Here is an 18,137-nt window from a genome sequence, read left to right as displayed (position 1 = left end):
CCTGTTTTGCTAAGAGCCTCTCCTCTCATCTGTCACCTAGACCTGGACTGTCTCCCGGAAGCTCAAATGCAAGATCCCAGGGTGGTCAGGGGATGTCCTCCGCCGTGCTGTCCCCTCTGGCCTGCCCCCTCCTTCCCGCTGTGCGGGGCCCTCCCCAGGCCTCTGTGAAGACAGAGGGTCAGAACTCCAGCAGCATCAGGACACGCTGGGCTGAAGGGGCTGGATCTCTGTCAGCATGAGGCAGGGAGGGTACGTAAACTTCTTCACACTTTAACATCCCTGAAGCCTTTCACTGTGCCTTCAGCAGCATCCTTTTCAGTATGGACGAACTCACCAGGGCCAGCACCACTCGGATGAACAGGGCTGAGGAATCAAGACCCTGGTTTGCTTTAATAGCTCGCCTGGTTGCTGCATAGGAGACCTTGTTCCTATGTTATGTCTTTCAGTTTGGAGGCCTTGACCTTTTTTTCCTTCTTTACAATAAGTCCAACACCTTGGTTTTAACCAAGGCCCCCCAGTTCCCTCTAAAAATAGTTTTCCAAGGTCTCCAAGATGTGAATGTAGGACGGGGAATCTAGAGTTCTGGTTAAATAGTGACAGAACACTCCGGAGGAAGCGTGATCTTACTCATCAGTCTGGTGAACTTTGGGCCAAGCCTCAGCCAAATTAACCAATCCCGTTGTGTTAGAGCTGGAAGCATCCCAAGAGATCATTTCATCTGTGGAAGTCAGAGCAGCAGCCCCAGGGAGATACTGAACCATGAAGAAGCTTAGCCCCAGCCCAGCCCAGCCCTGCAGAATATTTGCATTTGTAACAAGATCTCCGGGTTTTTTGATAAAAGTTTGAGAAGTTCTGCTTGAACTCTCTCTCTGCCCAGCTGAGCCCAGAATGAATTTCAAGTATCCCCTGCAGAGCTCAAGGGTAAGGATCACAACTGAGGATGCCAAGGGTCATCTTCTATTCATTCCACCTCAGGTCACATTCACTTTTCTCCGTAGCATCATTTTTGTGTTGTTTGTCCTCATCACCGGGAGCTAGAGCATTTTTTCTCTCTTTGCCCACGCTGTGTGGTGCTTGCTGGTGGGGGGTGGGGGTGGGGTGGGGTTGTGGGGTTGGGGACTGGTTTGGGGAAATGTGGAAGGCCCTGCATCTCCTGGGAGGCTTGTACTTTTTAATTTCAGCCACTGTTGAGATTCCGCTCATTCCAGAGCCCAGTGGGTTCACTTCCCACATGTTTGATGCCCTGTTCTGTCCTTACCCATGTGGGGCTTGGTCGTATTCAACAAGGAAGCACGGGGCACGTGGGATGAAGAACTCAAGTCTCTGACCTCAAGCCCGTATTCTTTGTGTCACGTCCCTTGTGTTTGGAAATCACTTTGGGGAAAAGTACACGCCTTTCTGCTTCCCCCTGAGGAGCCGCCTGTTGGGGGGACCTGCCTCTTCTGCTTTTTCTTGGGACATCGGGTCACAGGAGAGTCTGGATCGCTGGCGGAGACGGCCAGCAAGCCACTGTAACAGAGGGACAGACTAGGAGTCTGCAGCGTGAGCGAGCCAAGGGAGAGGGGCTTAAAGCCAGAGAGAAAAGCCCTTGTTTACAGAAGCTACTGTGGGGCCAAGTGAACGTCACGCTGGGGAATGGAGACCTTGACAAGGGCCTTATGAGTGATTTAAGGAGTAGAATCTGAACTGAAGTTGAGTGAAGAGCCAGTGTGAGGCCAGGAACTGGAGACAGTGACCACCACTACTCTCATATACATCCTTGATTCGGTAACAGCTTAAAAAAAAATAAATAAATAAGAAAAGTGATCACATTAAGTGTATGCATTCCAGGTGGAGCTAGTGGTAAAGAACCTGTCTGCCAGTGCAGAAGATGTAAGAAACGCAGGGTTCAATCCCTGGGTCGGGAAGATCCGCTGGAGGAGAGCCTGGCTACCCACTCCAATATTCTTGCCCAGAGAACCGCTATGAACAGAGGGGCCTGGCGGAGTCAGACATGACTAAAGGGACTTAGCACACACCTTCTAGATAAAGAGGCAGCCCAATCGCTACTAGTACTATTGTTTTTTTCAGTTTACCATTGAAAAAATAATGGTGCTAGAACTCAGAAAATGCAGTGTTATCAACCCCAGTGAGGTCAATACCAAGATAACATGACTCTGGACTTTTGATTGGGGTGTTTACCCTGGTTATCAAGTCTATTTGTCTGTTGTTGGCCTCAGGTGGAAGATATGGCAAATGCTTTCGTTGTTTGTAAGCCGACCCTCTAGGTATGTTCTGGAATAAATGGAATTGTAATCTGGTGGGTGCAACCTACTTGGGGTCATTGTTCTGGTGTGAGAGATGGTGACGCATTGGGCGTCTCCACAGCCAAGTGGTTTGACCAGAGGTCCATGCGTGCTCCTGAGGACAGCCCTTGATTGACACATCCAGGAGGCACATCCAGAACCAGATACGTAATTTTAAGAGAGTCGATGAGAAAAGAAAGTTTGGGGGGTCCTTGTTTAAATGACGAAGAACTTCCAAACAGTTTCGACAGAGCTTTAAACCAAGGGCGACTGCACACCCATGAAGTAGCCATTGGCACATAAAGAGAATGCCAAAACTTTAAGCATAGACAATTGAAATCTATGTGATAGAGCTCAGAGATGGCAGACAAAGCAGGGGAAAATTACTAAGACTACTAAGACCTTGAAGAGTTTGTGGAAAAGTTGGTGGTCTTTGGAAACAATGGCTAGTCAGAAAATGTTAAATTAATTGATGTTTTTAGGTATTTAAGCAAATAATATAAACATTGCAGACATGATCAATGATACAAGCAAAATATAACTTCATTTTCATTCTGCAGAGTTGTTCATTTTCCCACTCAAAAGCTGCACTTGTATTTTGATTTTAAGCTGAATTCACTGACTCAGTGGACACAAATTTGAGCAAATTCCAGGAGATAGTGAAGGACAGGGAAGCCTGGTGTGCTGCAGGACATGGGGTTGCAAAGAGTCAGACGTGACTTAGCGATTGAACAACAAAATAAGCTGAATTCCCTCCTGTAAGAATTTGGAAGGAGGGGAAAAGGCAGTGCCTTCTCAGGGTAATAAGAATGATTTGAAATTAAAAAATAACCCTGAATGTTGAGGTGCTTTTGTGCTTTGTCTGTGTGCAATCATGATTTTGATCAGAATAGAGCTTTTTAATTGCTGCCCTTCAATTTCAGTTTTGAGGCAACAAAGGAGAAAACCTCTTAATGAATGAATTGTAGCTATGGTCTCTTCTACTAAACTTGGGTGTTGAATAAAAACTCAGGGTGTCATCAAACAAAAGCATTAAGGAACCTGTGTGGGAGGAGGAGGCAGTCCTGATAAATTGTTATTTTCTACAGAGGGTATTCCGGCCAAGGTCTTCATGGCTTGTTTATCTTACAGTGAGAAACTCTGCCTTCGTCAAGGACACCTCCAGCCCAATGCCATGGAAATGGACACTGGAAAACTCTTCCAAGGCCTTTTGCCCACCACCCACTCTGGGTTTTCTGAGATTAGATTTCTTTTCATCTCCCCATGTGAGAAAAAAAGTTAAGGGTGTTAAATGCCAAACTCCCAGGGGCTGGCGTTTGACTTCTCTTTCAAGACCCTGTGAGGTATTTCTCTCTGTCTCCCATCTATTTTTTTTCCCCAGTGTGCTGGAAAGGGCCTTGGAATCTCTAGAATGTTTTAATACTTTTTGTAGCAACCATCAGTGATTAAATTGTTTGTCGTTTTTCAGTCACTAAGTTGTATCCGACTCTATGTGATCCCCGTGGATTGCAGCATGCCAGGCTTCCCTGTCCTTCATTATCTCCCAGAGTTTGCTAAGATTCATGTTCATCCAGTCGGTGATGCTATCTCACCATCTTATTCTCTGTGTCCTCTTTTCCTTTTGCCTTTATCAGTCTTTCCCAGCATCAGAGTCTTTTTCCAATGGGTCGGCTCTTCCCACCAGGTGGCCAAAGGATTGGAGCTTCAACGTCAGTCCTTCCAATGAATATTCAGGGTTGATTTCCCTTAGGATTGACTGGTTTGATCTCCTTGCTGTCCAAGGGACTGTCAAGAATCTTCTCCAGCACTACAATTCAAAAGCATCAGTTCTTTGGCACTCAGCCTTCTTTGTGGTCCAACTCTCATATCTGTACTGACTACTGGAAAAATAATAGCTTTGACTATCTGAAACTTTGTTGGCAAAGTGATGTCTCTGCTTTTGAATACACTGTCTAGGTTTGTTGTAGCTTTTCTTCCAAGGAGCAAGCATCTTTTAATTTCCTGGCTGCAGTCACTGTCCGCAGTGATTTTGGAGCCCAGGAAAATAAAATCTGTTACTACTTCCACTTTTTCCTTTCTGTTTGCCATGAAGTCATGGGACCAGATGCCGTGATCTTAGTTTTTTCAATGTTGAATTTGAAGCCAGCTTTTTCAAAATTCGCCTCTTTCACCTTCATCAAGAGACTCTTTAGTTCCTCTTCACTTTCTACCATTAGAGTGTTATCATCTGCATATCTGAGGTTATTGATATTTCTTCCAGCAATCTTGATTCCTGCCTGTGATTCATCCAGCCCAGCATTTCACTTGATGTACTCCGATAGAAGTTAAATAAGCAGGGTGACAGTAAACAGCCTTGTCATACTCCTTTCCTAATTTTGAACCAGTTAGCTGTCCCGCATTCAGTTCTAACTGTTGCTTCTTGACACACATGCAGGTTTCTTAGGAGACAGACTGTGAAGAAAGAGAGTTAAAAAGCTGAGTCTAGTATCTGTCATACAGAGTGAAGTCAGAAAGAGAAAAAATACTGTATATTAACTCATATATGTGGAATCTAGAAGAATTGGTGCTGATGGTGGTATTTGCAGGGCACGAATACAGATGCAGATGTAGAGAATGGATTTGTGGACATGAAGCAGGGGGAGGGTGGGAAGAACTGGGAGAGTAGCACTGACATATATAACCACCATGTGTAAAATGGCTAGCTAGCAGGAAGCTTCTGTCTAGAACAGGGAGCTCAGCTCGGTCCTCTGTGATGCCCTGGAGGGGGTTGAGGGGGGTGGTGGGAGGGAGGCTTTAGAGGGAGGGGATGTATGTGTGTATATAGCTGACTCACTTTGTTGTACATCAGAAACCAACACCACATCGTAAAGCAACTATACTCCAATTAAAAAATAATTTAAAACAACTGCTGGTGAGTGAGAAGGAATTTATTTCATGCTTGATGGGTTTGGCGTTATGAAGTCTTTAGCCACTGGTTAAATATAGGATGAAAAAATGAATCCATTGTGTGTCCCGACTGAGGGCAAAAGTACGAATCACGGTAACATTAGCTAAAGTAAATAATGTCTCCCGACAAAAGTGTACAGTTGTCTCATGCATTAAGTGCACGGCCAGGTGATGGGAAACCGTGATCCATGTGCCAGCTACAGTCCTCGTTCTGCTTTTGATTTTTATGTGTAAATCAAGCTTTTATTCTTGGTGGATTCTTGATCCCAATGCCCTTTCTCACCCTTTAGTTTCCTATTTCTCCTCCTACTTGAAGCTCATGTTAGTTGTTCTTTATTGAAATACTTCAATGGTCTTTTGTTAGTGTATTTAATGCTAGTTTTTTAAAATTACTTTTTATTGGAGTCTAGTTGCTTTACAATGTTGGGTTACTTTCTGCTCTACAGCAAAGTGAATCAGCTCTAGATATGTATGTGCTATGCTTGCTTAGTCACCCAGTCACGTCTGACTCTTTGCAACCCCGTAGACTGTAGCCCGCCAGGCATCTCTGTCCATGGGGATTTTCCAGCAAGAATACTGGAGTGAGTTACCATGCCCTCCTCCAGGGGATCTTCCCAACCCAGGGAAGGAACCCAGGTCTCTCCCATTGCAGGCGGATTCTTTACCAGCTGAGCCACCAGGGCAGCCTTGACGTATATATATATTCCTTCTTTGTTGGATTTCCTTCCCATTTGGGTCATCCCAGACCATTGAGTAGAGTTCTCTGAGCTCTGAAATACTAAAGTATTTCAGTAGTCTTTGAAAACATTCAGCAACCTGAGGAATTTTTTAAAATTCTTTTTCAAACATGCTTCCTCCAGTGCAGATTTCCAGCTTTCTCTCATCCTCTCATGGCTGTAGTTATAGACATTGAGGAATAATAATTATTCTAGAACTATGGAATGAGAGCAAATGTAGTAAGTAAAGAATAATTTTTAGTGAATTTCCCCCCCCCAAACATGAGCTTATGTGAGAAGAAAGATTTAGTTTTAGTGAAAGGCAAATGCACCACTACAGATTTTTGAAATTAGTCAGTTCAAGGCATTTCTACACAATCATGCTAACAAAGGGGTTTCTCTTTCTTTTGATTAGGAGTGTCTTTACAATACCAACCAGATGAAGAAGGACCCATCTGCCAGTGCAGAAGACATGGGTTCGATCCCTGGGTCGGGAAGATCCCCTGAAGGAGGAAATGGCAACCCTCTCCAGTATTCTTGCCTGGGAAATCCCACAAACAGAGGAGCCTGGCGGGCTACAGCCCAAGGGGTCACAAAGAGTCGGATGACCGAGCAATTGAGCACGCACGCGGGTGCTTTAAATCCTGTACAGTGCAAGAACAACCTGTTGTTGGTTCCTACAATTAAGATGTTATTCACCGAAGTTATGGTGATATTCACACAGCTTAAACTTCTTTTTCTCAATGACTCAGTATAGGCTCCTGATGGAGAAGCAGGTGCCCTCCTGACCCCCACTCCCTCCATAATTCAAGGCCCTTGCAGGTCAGGGTGGGGGGAGCTCCGAGCAGGAAGTGGGCAGTTCTCTTGATGTCTTGCAACTGAAGGAGGAGGAAAAACAGAGAAAGTGAGAACATTTTTAGAGTTAGCTGGTAAAGGATTTGTTGACAGAGAAATGCATTGTTAACTAAGTTCCTGTGACCTTTTTTCTTCTCCTCGCTTGGCTGGTCTGTGGGAAGGGAATGGAGAGGGTTGATTGTACTGCAAATCTAAATGCACAGACATGACCCAGAGCCTAGAAAACTCCGTTGCAGCTCTTTAGATGTGACTCCACAGTTTCAAACTTATTGTATTTTAACTTGTCAGTTCATAATATACATTCAAACCAGATTACTAGAATATTGTGGTCATAAAGGAAGGAGAAAATTAATATTTACCTCAGTACCAAAAATAATAAGTATCAGCTTCTCCCCCCATGTAAGTAGCATTGCCAAGAATTACATGTTACTTTAAGGACTAGATCATTTTATTGCATAAAATATGTGTTTTTACTACTGGTTGATAAAAAGAATAAATTGAGGAGCTGCATAATTAAACATAAAAGTACATCTGTTTTATTCATTAAGCCTTTTTAATTAAGAAATCCCAAAAGCATGTGATAAAAATGACCAACTTTCAGTTAAAAATGAAAAACATGTTTTATACCTAGTATACTATGTAAGTCTGTTATGTTTCAGAATTGAGTATTACTCCAGAATACAATATTCCATGACTGTTTTCTGTTGAGAAACTAAGAGTTTATTGATTTGATTAGGGTCATTCTCCTAGGATAGAACTGCTAATTTGTTGTTTTTTAGTAGCTCAGTTGTGTCCAACTCTTTGTAATCCCATGAACGGTAGCCTGCCAGGCTCTTCTGTCCATGGGATTTTCCAGGCAAGAATACTGGAGAGGGTTGCCATTTCCTCCTCCAGGAAATCTTCCCAGATCAGAGATTGAGCCCATGTCTCCTGCATTGGCGGCTGGATTCTTTACCACTGAGCCACCAGAATAGCCCATAGAACTACTAGGGTAGCTCTGTTTTATGTGGAAAGTCTTTGGAAGACTACCTAGTAAGTTATTATTATTATTTTTTTTATTAACAGATGCATGGTGAGGTGTTTTTTTTTTTTTTTTTAATGTACTTGGGCTTCCTAGGTTCTTTAGTGGTAAAGAACCCTTTTCCCTTTGGTGACCATAAATTGGCCATCTCCTTCTGTGGCTCAGATGGCAAAAGAATCCACCTGCCAAAACGTAGGAGACCCAGGTTCGATCCCTGGGTTAAGAAGATCCCCTGGAGAAGAGAATGGCAACCCACTCCATTATTCTTGCCTGGAGAATGCTATGGACAGAGGAGGCTGTTAGGGCTACTACACAGACAGTAGGGCTACAGTCCATGGGGTTGCAAAGAGCCAGACATGGCTGAGTGACTAATACTTCTGCTTCACCAGCAGAGTAAGATGCAGTGATGTGACCTGTGGTTTCAAGTGGTTGAGCTGATGCGGTGACTTTGACTTTCAGGCCTGTTCCCTGCCATCCTCAACCTTGCCAGCAATGCACACATCAGCACCAACGCGACCTGCGGGGAGAAGGGGCCAGAGACGTACTGCAAGCTGGTGGAGCATGTGCCTGGGCGGGCCGTGCGCAATGCCCAGTGCCGGGTCTGCGATGGCAGCAGCGCCAACCCCAAAGGCAAGTGGGGCCCCCGTAGGAACGTACCCCTTCCTAAACGATTACTGGAGACTTCTGTTAGGAAGCCGTGGGCCTGTGTTCTCCTTACTGCTGTTCATTTCCACTGTATTACAGTTTAGGGTTAAAAACCTTAAACCACAATCTGAGAGCATAGTGGGTTTTTGTTTTCCTTCAACAGAACGGCATCCGATATCCAACGCCATCGACGGCACCAATAACTGGTGGCAGAGTCCTAGTATCCAGAACGGGAGAGAGTACCACTGGGTCACGATCACACTGGACCTGAGGCAGGTGGGTGAGGCTGGAGGCACCACAGGACACGGTGGGTGGCTGGGTTGTAATCTCACGTTGTTGTTTAGTCGCTAAGTTGTGTCTGACTGTGACCCCATGGACCACAGCACACGAGACTTCCCTGACCTTCACCATCTCCTGGAGTTTGCTCAAACTCATGTCCATTGAGTCAGTGATGCCATCCAACCATCTCATTCTCTGTCGCCTTCTTCTCCTCCTGCCCTCACTCTTTCCCAGCATCAGGGTCTTTTCCAATGAACTGGCACCTTGCATCAGGTGGCCAAAATATTGGCACTTCAGCTTCAGTATCAGTCCTTCCAATGAATATTCAGGGCTGATTTCCTTTAGGATTGACTGGTTTCATCTCCTTGCTGTCCAAATGACTCTCAAGAGTCTTCTCTAGCACCACAGTTTGAAAGCATCAATTCTTCAGTGCTCAGTCTTCTTTATGGTCCAAGATTCACATCTATTCACGACTACTGGAAAAATCATAGCTTTGACTATCTGGACCTTTGTCAGCAAAGTGATGTCTCTGCTTTTTAATATGCTGTCTATGTTTGTTACAGCTTTTCTTCCAAGGAGCAAGCGTCTTTTAAATGCTTTTTTATACACAGGGAAAGTCCATTTGTTTCCTAACATGTTTACATCCTGGTCTCACTGTTTTTCCACTTGGTAGATTTGAGTGAAACACAGAGTTTGTCCTTGGTACTGGTTCTTGTCACATTTATCATGCCCAGGGATCCTTGGGGTGATGAGTGGAATTGTTCCCATGTGGTTTGATTTTCTTAGACACTGTGTCAGGATGCTGATCATCCATCCACCTGTGATGCCTTGACGAGTGGTACCCAGTGTCCACACACACGCAGCTGGTGGGCACACAAAACACATGCATTTGCTGCCTTTCAAGCTGATTATCTTGCTGTTTTCACCATGCAGCTCTAGTAAAGGGTTCTGTGTAGAAAATAAGGCTTGGAAACAGAAGGAGATGGCATTAAACATCTGGACTCTGTGATGCTGTGTGCAAGAACTGTGAGCACCTGGGGTTGCCCAGCGCTCGGTGAGGAAGCCTTCAGCACCAGCTGGGAAAGGGAGGGTTTAATTGGCTTAGATCACATGTGTACCTCCCTAGCTTTGCTCAAGACCACATAGGAGAATGGAGAGAAATACAATATGAGCCCTGATTGCCCCAAATATTTCCAGGGAAAGGAAGGAAAAGGAAAGAAATCTTGACTGAAAGGGATGCAAAAGAAAGGTGGCAGCTTTTGTCATATTTCTATTTCAGTTCTCTGGAAAAGCCATAACATAGCCTTCTTACTTATTTCCATTCTGTTCCTCTTGGGTCAGAACTCATCAGTATCATGGGAAATATGCAATGAAAGAGACAACTCATTCAAAAGGTGTACAGTATGAATTTTGGAGATTTCATGAAGAAGAATCATAATTTTTTGAATGAAAGTGAAACGTGAAGGTGTTAGTCGCTCTATTGTGTCCAACTGTTTGTAATCTCATGGACTGTAGCCCAAAGACTCCTCTGTCCTTGGAACTCTCCAGGCAAGAATACTGGAGTGGGGAGCTATTCCCTTCTTCAGGGGATATTCCCGACTCAGGGCTCGAACCTGCATCTCCTGCATTGCAGGAAATTCTTTACCATCTGAGCCACCAGGGAAATCACAAAATACGCAGAATTTTAAGTAAAAACAAGACAATACTGTGTATGTTCACATATAAGGAACTTTTGAGCTCTAATCATAATGGTAAATGGGGTAGTAAGATGTGAAGCTGAGGAAACATTTTCCAAGTTCAGGTTCATAGAATCACGTAACTAAAATAATACATCTGGGCGTTTTCAGCCACAAATCCTAAATTAATATGACATGCCTTTGCCTTTTCAAATCCACCTAAAGAAAAAGAGCAAAAATCCCCTTTTTGCCTTGGCTTTTTTTTTTTTTTGTCTTTGTTTCAGTGGTAAGGATGCTTCTGCAGGAAATGTTGGTTTTCTCATCATCTTTTCAATGTATTTTCCTTCTTTGAGGGAAAAAAGTACAACATTTTCATTATTAGGAATGTGATACTATGTGAGTTTGGCCAAATTAACAGCTGGACATTTTACAGAGAGACTTCAAATCCCAAGTTCCACTGCTATTTATCTTGCAATTTGTCGATCTTGGCTTCTTCTAACAAGAGAGCTTCTGCCATAAGTTGGACTGAATCACCTTGAGGAATTCAGGGGCCTCAGTTTTAAGTCTTTAAGTCTTATTCACACCGAGTCATGGACAGAGTTATATAGGCTTCTAGGGCTTCCCAGGTGGCGCTAGTGGTAAGGAACCTGCCTGCCAGTTGATCCCTGAGTCGGGAATATCCCCTGGAGTAGGAAATGGCAACCCATTCCAGTATTCTTGCCTGGAGAATTCCATGGACAGAGGAGCCTGGCGGGCTATGGTCCATGGAGTTGCAAAGAGTTGTACATGACTGAAGTGACTTAGCACAGTACGGCAGGTAAATTCTAGTGTTTTAGATAAGCTTCTAAATTAAGATAATTTTAAATAACAAAATACTCAGAATTTTCTTCACCTTTTGCAGAATATAAAATTCTACTTGCTTTAAGTTTTTTTTAAAAAGTTCAGATGGTTATATCTGAGCAAACCTTTCTCAGATATATTTATATATTGAGTATTTTTATTGTGAAATATTTTGAATATGTAGCAAATGTATTATTGTGACATACATATAACCATCCCCAAGATTCAGGGATTTTTAAACATTTTGCCACATTGGGAACACTTTCCAAGTGAATTGCAGTCATGGTGACATTGGACCAATGCAAGGTTTTTTGTATCTTAAGAAAATAGGACATTTGTTAGAAATAGGCACTGTGCCATTAGCTAACAAAGCTGACAGCAATGTCCCAGTAACTATTTCTTCACTGAGATCCAGTTGTCCCAATTTAATCACTGATGTCTTTTATAGGTTTTGTTTTTCAAACCAGGATCAATAAAGAACACACATTGCATTTGATTACTATGCTTCTTAAACCTCTTCTAACCTGAATTGTTCTCCCTTTTGTGGTGGGGCGGGGGGGGGGGTTCCCAGGTGTTACTAGTGGTAAAGAACCTACCTGTCAATGCAGGAGACACAGGAGATGCGGTTTCAGTCCTTGGGTAAGGAAGATCCTCTGAAGGAGGGCATAGCAACCCACTCCAGTATTCTTGCCTAGAGAATCCCATGGATAGAGGAGCCTGGCGGGCTACCATCCATGGGATTGCAAAGAGTCAGACATGTCTGAAGCAACTTAGCATGCACACACTGTTTTTAAAAACTGATACTCAGTTTTTGAAAACACAAGGCTTTTTGTCTTGTAGAATATCCCACATTCTGGATTTGTCAGGTGGTTTCTTTGTGATTTTTAACATGTTCCTTTATGTCCTTTATTTCTCATGAACTAAACTCAGCTATAAGACTTGATTACATTCCAGTGAAGTATTTTTGGCCAGAACCCGTGCTTGGCAATCCTGGCTGCTCTGTTGCATCCAGGGCTTGTTTTCTCATGAGACGCAAGGCTATCTTTGGGTCCCACTGAGGTATTGGCAGCTGGATCACTCCCTTGTCATACTGTCTCCTTTCTTTCCCATCTCTCATCCTTGTTTCCTGGGTCTCATTGACACGTAACTCTTAGAACGTGAAAGTGGTTACACCTTCTGATGACTTTCTCATTGTCAAAGTCTATATGTTTCTCTGTCAGGCCAGCTATTCACCAGCTGCTAGTTAATTTCTAGATTATACACCCCATCTGGGCAGGGACCACAGCTGTCTGCTTCCTCTTTTCTTCCTCCTCTTTCTCTCCCTTCCTTGTTAATGTTTACAGAGGCTTGTCTTGCGTGCCCAGACATCAGCAGAGTTGAGGCAGTGAGTGTGGAATCACTGTGAACCAGTGCTTTATTTTTGCCTTCCTTTTTTTGGTTCACAACCGGATTAAAAGATAACTAGTCATCAGCTATAGCCCATCAACTGCTTTGTTTCCCTTCTGTAAAAATGTAAGCTCTGAAGTACAGGTTTTAAAGTAAAATTAGGCAGACCTTAATGTTATCAAGAATCATAGCAACTTCATGTTGTAAATGTGTTCATGCAACTTAAATATGTCAGCTCCAAGGTTTTATGACCAAATCAGTCAGCTTCATTCTATTGGCAAGTGCCAAAGACATTGATCCTGTTCCTGACTTTCTAGTTGATGACAGCTGTAGAAATTATGGCATTTTTAGCTTCTGTATACAATGTTTGGTTGCCTGAAAGATAAACTGAAGAAAAGATAGAAAGTTGTATTATCAGAAAGCCCATAAATGTTGTTTGGTTTGCCGTAAGATTTAACTATGGAGTGTTTGCTTTAGTAACATATTACAGGAGGAACGATTCAATTTATTTTTTCACTTGTTTAAAATAATGCATGTGATTCATTTCTTTCATTGATTCACTGTATGTTAGAATTTACACTGTTAGATACTTAGCAATGTCTTACTTAAAAAGAAAATAATCTGTGGGAACTGTTTTAAGAAAAAACTGATGAGTCACTTAACAAATGTAAAACTAACATATACACGGATGGTGTCCTGGAGAAGGAAATGGCAACCCACTCCAGTATTCTTGCCTAGAGAATTCCATGGACAGAGGAGCCTGGCAGGCTACAGTCCATGGCCTCGGAAGAGTCGGACATGACTTAGCGACTAAACCACCACCACGTGAATGGTGTCCAGTCATAAACTATTGCTCACTGTCCAGTGACTTAAGAATATGTTCCATGGTGTTTTACCACTGACACAAGCCAGGGATCCTTTGTGATAACTTAAAAATTGAAAGATATCATTCTGAGAGACGGAGCATGCACGTTTGATAAATCTTGAATTTTATGACTGTCAGCATTTACTTGTTAATTATGTGAAACTGTATATATTCTATTAAACATATTTAAATGTATTCCTATGGTAGTTTTCAACTGAATAACTCAAGGATTTCCAGTTTGAGATACTCTATGTTAGGATGCTGGGCAAATGAAAAGATGCTCAACATCTTTTGACACTGTGGAAATGAAAATCCACAATGAGATCACTTCATACCCATCAACATGGCTGTTATAAAAAACAAAAAAACAGAAAATAAGGGTTGGTGAGGGTATGGAGAAGTTAGAACCCTTGTGCAGGGCTGGTTAGAAACGTCAAATGGTGCAATACTATGGAAAACAGTATGGTGGCTTCCTTAAACATAGCATTTCCATATGATCCAACAATTCCACTACTAGGTATATCCTCAAAGGAATTGAAAGTAGGAATTCAAGATGATGTTATATTAAAACACCCATGTGTTATAGCAGCCTGTTCACAATAGCTGGAAGGTAGAAGGAACCAGGTGTCTATCAACAATGAACGGATGAACAAAATGTGGTCTCTACATTGAATGGATCCTTTTGCCTTAAAAAGGAAGCATTTGTTATATACATGCAGCAACGTGGGTGGACCTTGAAAACATGCTAAGTGAAATTAACATTTTTATTACGTATTCCTCTGGGCCAGGTGTCCTACAACACCCTCACCCTGAACTGGCTCGTGGGACCCTCATAATCACACAGTGAATCTGGTTCCCCATTAGCTCCTTTTGACAAATGATGGAACTGAGGCTTAGTTGAATTTATTCAAGAGTAGAACTCATGCCCGTCTGCATTCTTGGACGATATAGTCCCGCTAGCTGAGAGTTTGTGACAAATGTGTATGTGTCCTGATGTTTTATTTAACTTTATAGCACGATCAGTTCCCAGTATAACTAAAATCATTATGAATCATTTTAAAGCTCCGCTAACATCTTGTTCTAGGGCTTACCCATCATTTGCACAACAGTTTATGCCTGACACTTCGGTTGCTTTTCTGTTATAGGTAATAACTTGAGGTTTCAGTGAAAAAGGATTACATGCCAGGAAAGGAGTGCAATGTGTACAGATCATTTCCAAGGCTCAGAATGCACGTTTCTAGTTAGTTTTGAATATTTCTTTCAAAGAAAATATGCACTGCCTGTGTGTAGAGGAATCTATGAAAGTAAAAATAAAAGTGAAAGTGAAGTCGCTCAGTCGTGTCCGACTCTTTATGACCCCATGGACTGTAGCCTACCAGGCTCCTCCATCTGTGGAATTTCCCAGGCAAGAGTACTGGAATGGGTTGCCATTTCCTTCTCCAGAGGATCTTCCTGACCCAGGGATCGAACCTGGGTCTCCCGCATTGTTGGCAAACTCTTTTACCATCTGAGCCACCAGGGAAGTCACTAGAAGAATCTATACTTATATTCATATATACAGTTATAGGTAAGGAATCCATATACAGTATATAGATTGTATAGTACATGTAGTACATTATATATATAATATATATAATTTAGTATTATAAAATTTAGAATAGTATAGAGTTTAGTAATAGTGTATATAGAATATATACAGTATATTATCTGTATACCATATAGAATCTATTACTGTTGTTCAGTTGCTAAGTCATGTCTGACTCTTTGAGACCCAACGGACTGCGGCATGCCAGGCTTCCCTGTCCTCCTCTATCTCCTGGAGTTTACTCAAGTTCGTATCCATTGAGTTGGTGATGCCATCTAACCATCTTACCCTCTGCCACCCTTTTCTTCTTTTGCCTTCAATTCTTTTGCCTCCCTTTGCCTTCAGTCTATTAATACATATACATGACTGTTCAACCTATATATTGTATACTTATATACTATGTGTGTATATGTATGTGTGTGTGTATATTGTTGTTGTTCAGTCACTAAGTCATGTCTGACTGTTTGTGACCCCACGGACTGCTGCATGTGAGGCTTCCCTGTCCTTCACTGTCTCCCAGAGTTTGTTCAAACTCATGTCCATAGAGTTGGTGATGCCATCCAACCATCTCATACACAAACACACACATACACAAACACATGTACATATATCTACACAGATATAGGTTATAGACTCTACAGCATTTTTTCTTGTCTGTATTACTTCATCTCTGATAATCTTGGAGAGGAGACGGCCCCCCTCTTTGGAGATGACGAGATAGCAGTGCAGAGTGTGGTCCACTGACTTGCCCAGAGTCACATGGCTGTAGCAGCTGCCCCTGGGGCTGGACACTGTGACTTCCATCTCCTTCCACACCGTCCAGGTAGTCTCCCCTCCTTTGTTCTGGTCTCCCATGATTGTTCCCTCTCTGTTATGGTTTCCCGGGGAGACTGGCAGGCACTCTGACAACTTCCCGCTGCCTTGGGAGTGTCTGGGTTCTTCCTAAACCCCTCTTCCTTTGCTACCCAGCAGGGTCCTATCCCCTGGGCATGGGGCGGAGTATCAACGCTCCTTGCATGGTAAATCTGGGTGCCCCCTAACATGTTTTTTGGTCAAGAAGCAGGAAAATTCATCAATGTTTAGTAATCTCCTTTTAAAATGTTTCAAACTGGGCAAAATTTTCACTGGGAGTGGCCCGATTTGTGAGTAAAAGTGTGTAATATCCCTTTAGAAGACAAAGTGTGTTTCGTAAAAAGAGGAAACATTTTCTATGGCATTGAAGATAAAGGCTGCTTTTTGAAGCAGTGCTTTATACTCTGTGTAGGTTTAATTAGGAAGTAGCACTTTGTTGTGGGAACATAATCACAGAAGGGCCTTTGTTTTATGCAAACCTTTAGACAAGAGCTGCTTGTGTGCTGGGTTTTATAAAACCTCATTAATCTGGATGTCTGCTATTGTTTTTTTCCCCCCCAAATTTCTGAAAAATTGGCAAGAGCTGGATTGAGGTCTATCATTGTATCATCCAAATGTAAAGTGTTTGCTAAGCACATTGACAGGTAAACAAGAAAAGAACAGGCAAATTTCACATTCTTAAGACTGAAAATCTTGAAAGACTTTTAGAACATGAGTTGCATGTAAATTGGAACTTCTCATTACGAATGAGTCTTGGTTGGTTGTTAAAACAGGTCAGGCAGAAATTCCTCCCGGAGATCCTGGTCGAAATGACCAATGGCTGTGTATTTGCATCTATTCAAAATGATTTTATTTCAATTTTGTATTACTTCACATGGGCCTCAACTGATTTCAAATACTAAGTTTTTCTTGACTTTGTTTCGCAAAATGAATAGATTGGAAGGAACCAAGTCCCTCATTATGAGCTGGAAGTAAGCCACGAGAAATTCTTGTCCTTCAGACGTTTTTATCTCTTTCGTCCTGTTCTCCGTGAAGCTGCTAGTCTCAGAGACATGTCTGTCTTGTGTTTTCACATTTTTATTATCTCATTTTGTTTTCTCCTCCACAGCGTCTCTTCCAGTTATCTATTGCTGTGTAAGAGACCACTGCCAAACGTTATGGCTTGAAGCAACATTCATTTTATGTCTTTCTGGAATTGTTTCTGGGGGTCAAGGTTTTGGGAAGACTGTGAGTGGGTGTGTCTCAGGCTGCAGTCCATTGCCAGGGGAGCAGCTGGAGCAGGTGGTCTGGAGGAGGGGCCCCTGGGCAGCTGGGGGTAGGGTCTGGGCAGCTAAGGGAGGGGTGCTAGGGTAGCTGGGGAGGGGTCTGGGCATCTGGAGGAGGGGCCCCGGGGCAGTTGGAGGGGGTGTCTGGGAAGCTAGGGAGGGGTCTGGGCAGCTGGGGAGGCAGCACTGGGGCAGCTGGGGGGCGGGCTGGCCAAGGCTCTCCCTTCATCTGGTCTCGGGGCTCCTCCTTGTGACCTCTGCTTGTGGGCTAGGGGCTTCGTCACAGCATGGCAGCCCTAAGGCAGGCTGTGAGCGGGCAGTTCAGGGCTCCAGCACAGAGGTTCCAGAGAAAGTGACAGAAGTTGCGTCCCTTGAGGACCTGGCCTCAGTGTCACTCCGCATCCCCCTCTTTGCTCTGTGGACCTGAAGTTGACCGAGATTCAAGTGGAGGAAACACAGGGCAACCCCAGCCTTTCACAGGAAGAGGGATAACAACTCTGAGACGTCTCTGAACCCCTACTGCCTCACACTTCCGAAAAGAGGCTTCTCTCTGCCGATCTCCCATGGCTTACCTTCTAGGGACTGTGCCTTTATATTTAGGTGACATAAAGAGCTGTAGGACCAAGTGGAGATACAGACATTGCACCTTAAATTGTTCAGTGTTAATGACAAGTGAGCTGAATTTGTTGTCATTCAGTCACTAAGTTGTGTCTGACTCTTTGTGATCCCATAGACTGCAGTACCTCAGGCTCCTCTATAATCCAGTATCTCCTGGAGTTTATTCAAACTCAGGTCCATTGGGTTGGTGATGCCATCCAACCATCTCATTCTCTGCTGCCGTCTTCTCCTTTCTTCAGTCAAAAGACTGAAGACCCAGCATCAGGGTCTTTTCCAGTGAGTCAGCTTTTTGCATCAGGTGGC

The 18,137-nt window shown here is 43.2% G+C and overlaps 1 protein-coding gene across 1 annotated transcript in view; it reads left to right on the top strand.

Moving 5' to 3' along the window:
- Positions 1-18,137, top strand: part of LAMA1 (laminin subunit alpha 1) — a 122,760-nt gene that overhangs the window by 10,235 nt on the left and 94,388 nt on the right. Inside the window, exons 2-3 of the mRNA XM_043444404.1 lie at positions 8,283-8,453; positions 8,632-8,744. Of these exons, the coding sequence (XP_043300339.1) occupies positions 8,283-8,453; positions 8,632-8,744 (284 nt within the window). The remainder of the gene's footprint in view (positions 1-8,282; positions 8,454-8,631; positions 8,745-18,137) is intronic.

This window comes from Cervus canadensis, chromosome 23 (assembly GCF_019320065.1).
Source record: "Cervus canadensis isolate Bull #8, Minnesota chromosome 23, ASM1932006v1, whole genome shotgun sequence".
NCBI classification, from domain to species: Eukaryota; Metazoa; Chordata; class Mammalia; order Artiodactyla; family Cervidae; genus Cervus; species Cervus canadensis.
Note: the sequence above shows the minus strand (reverse complement) of the source record. Positions and strands in the feature narration are given on the sequence as shown.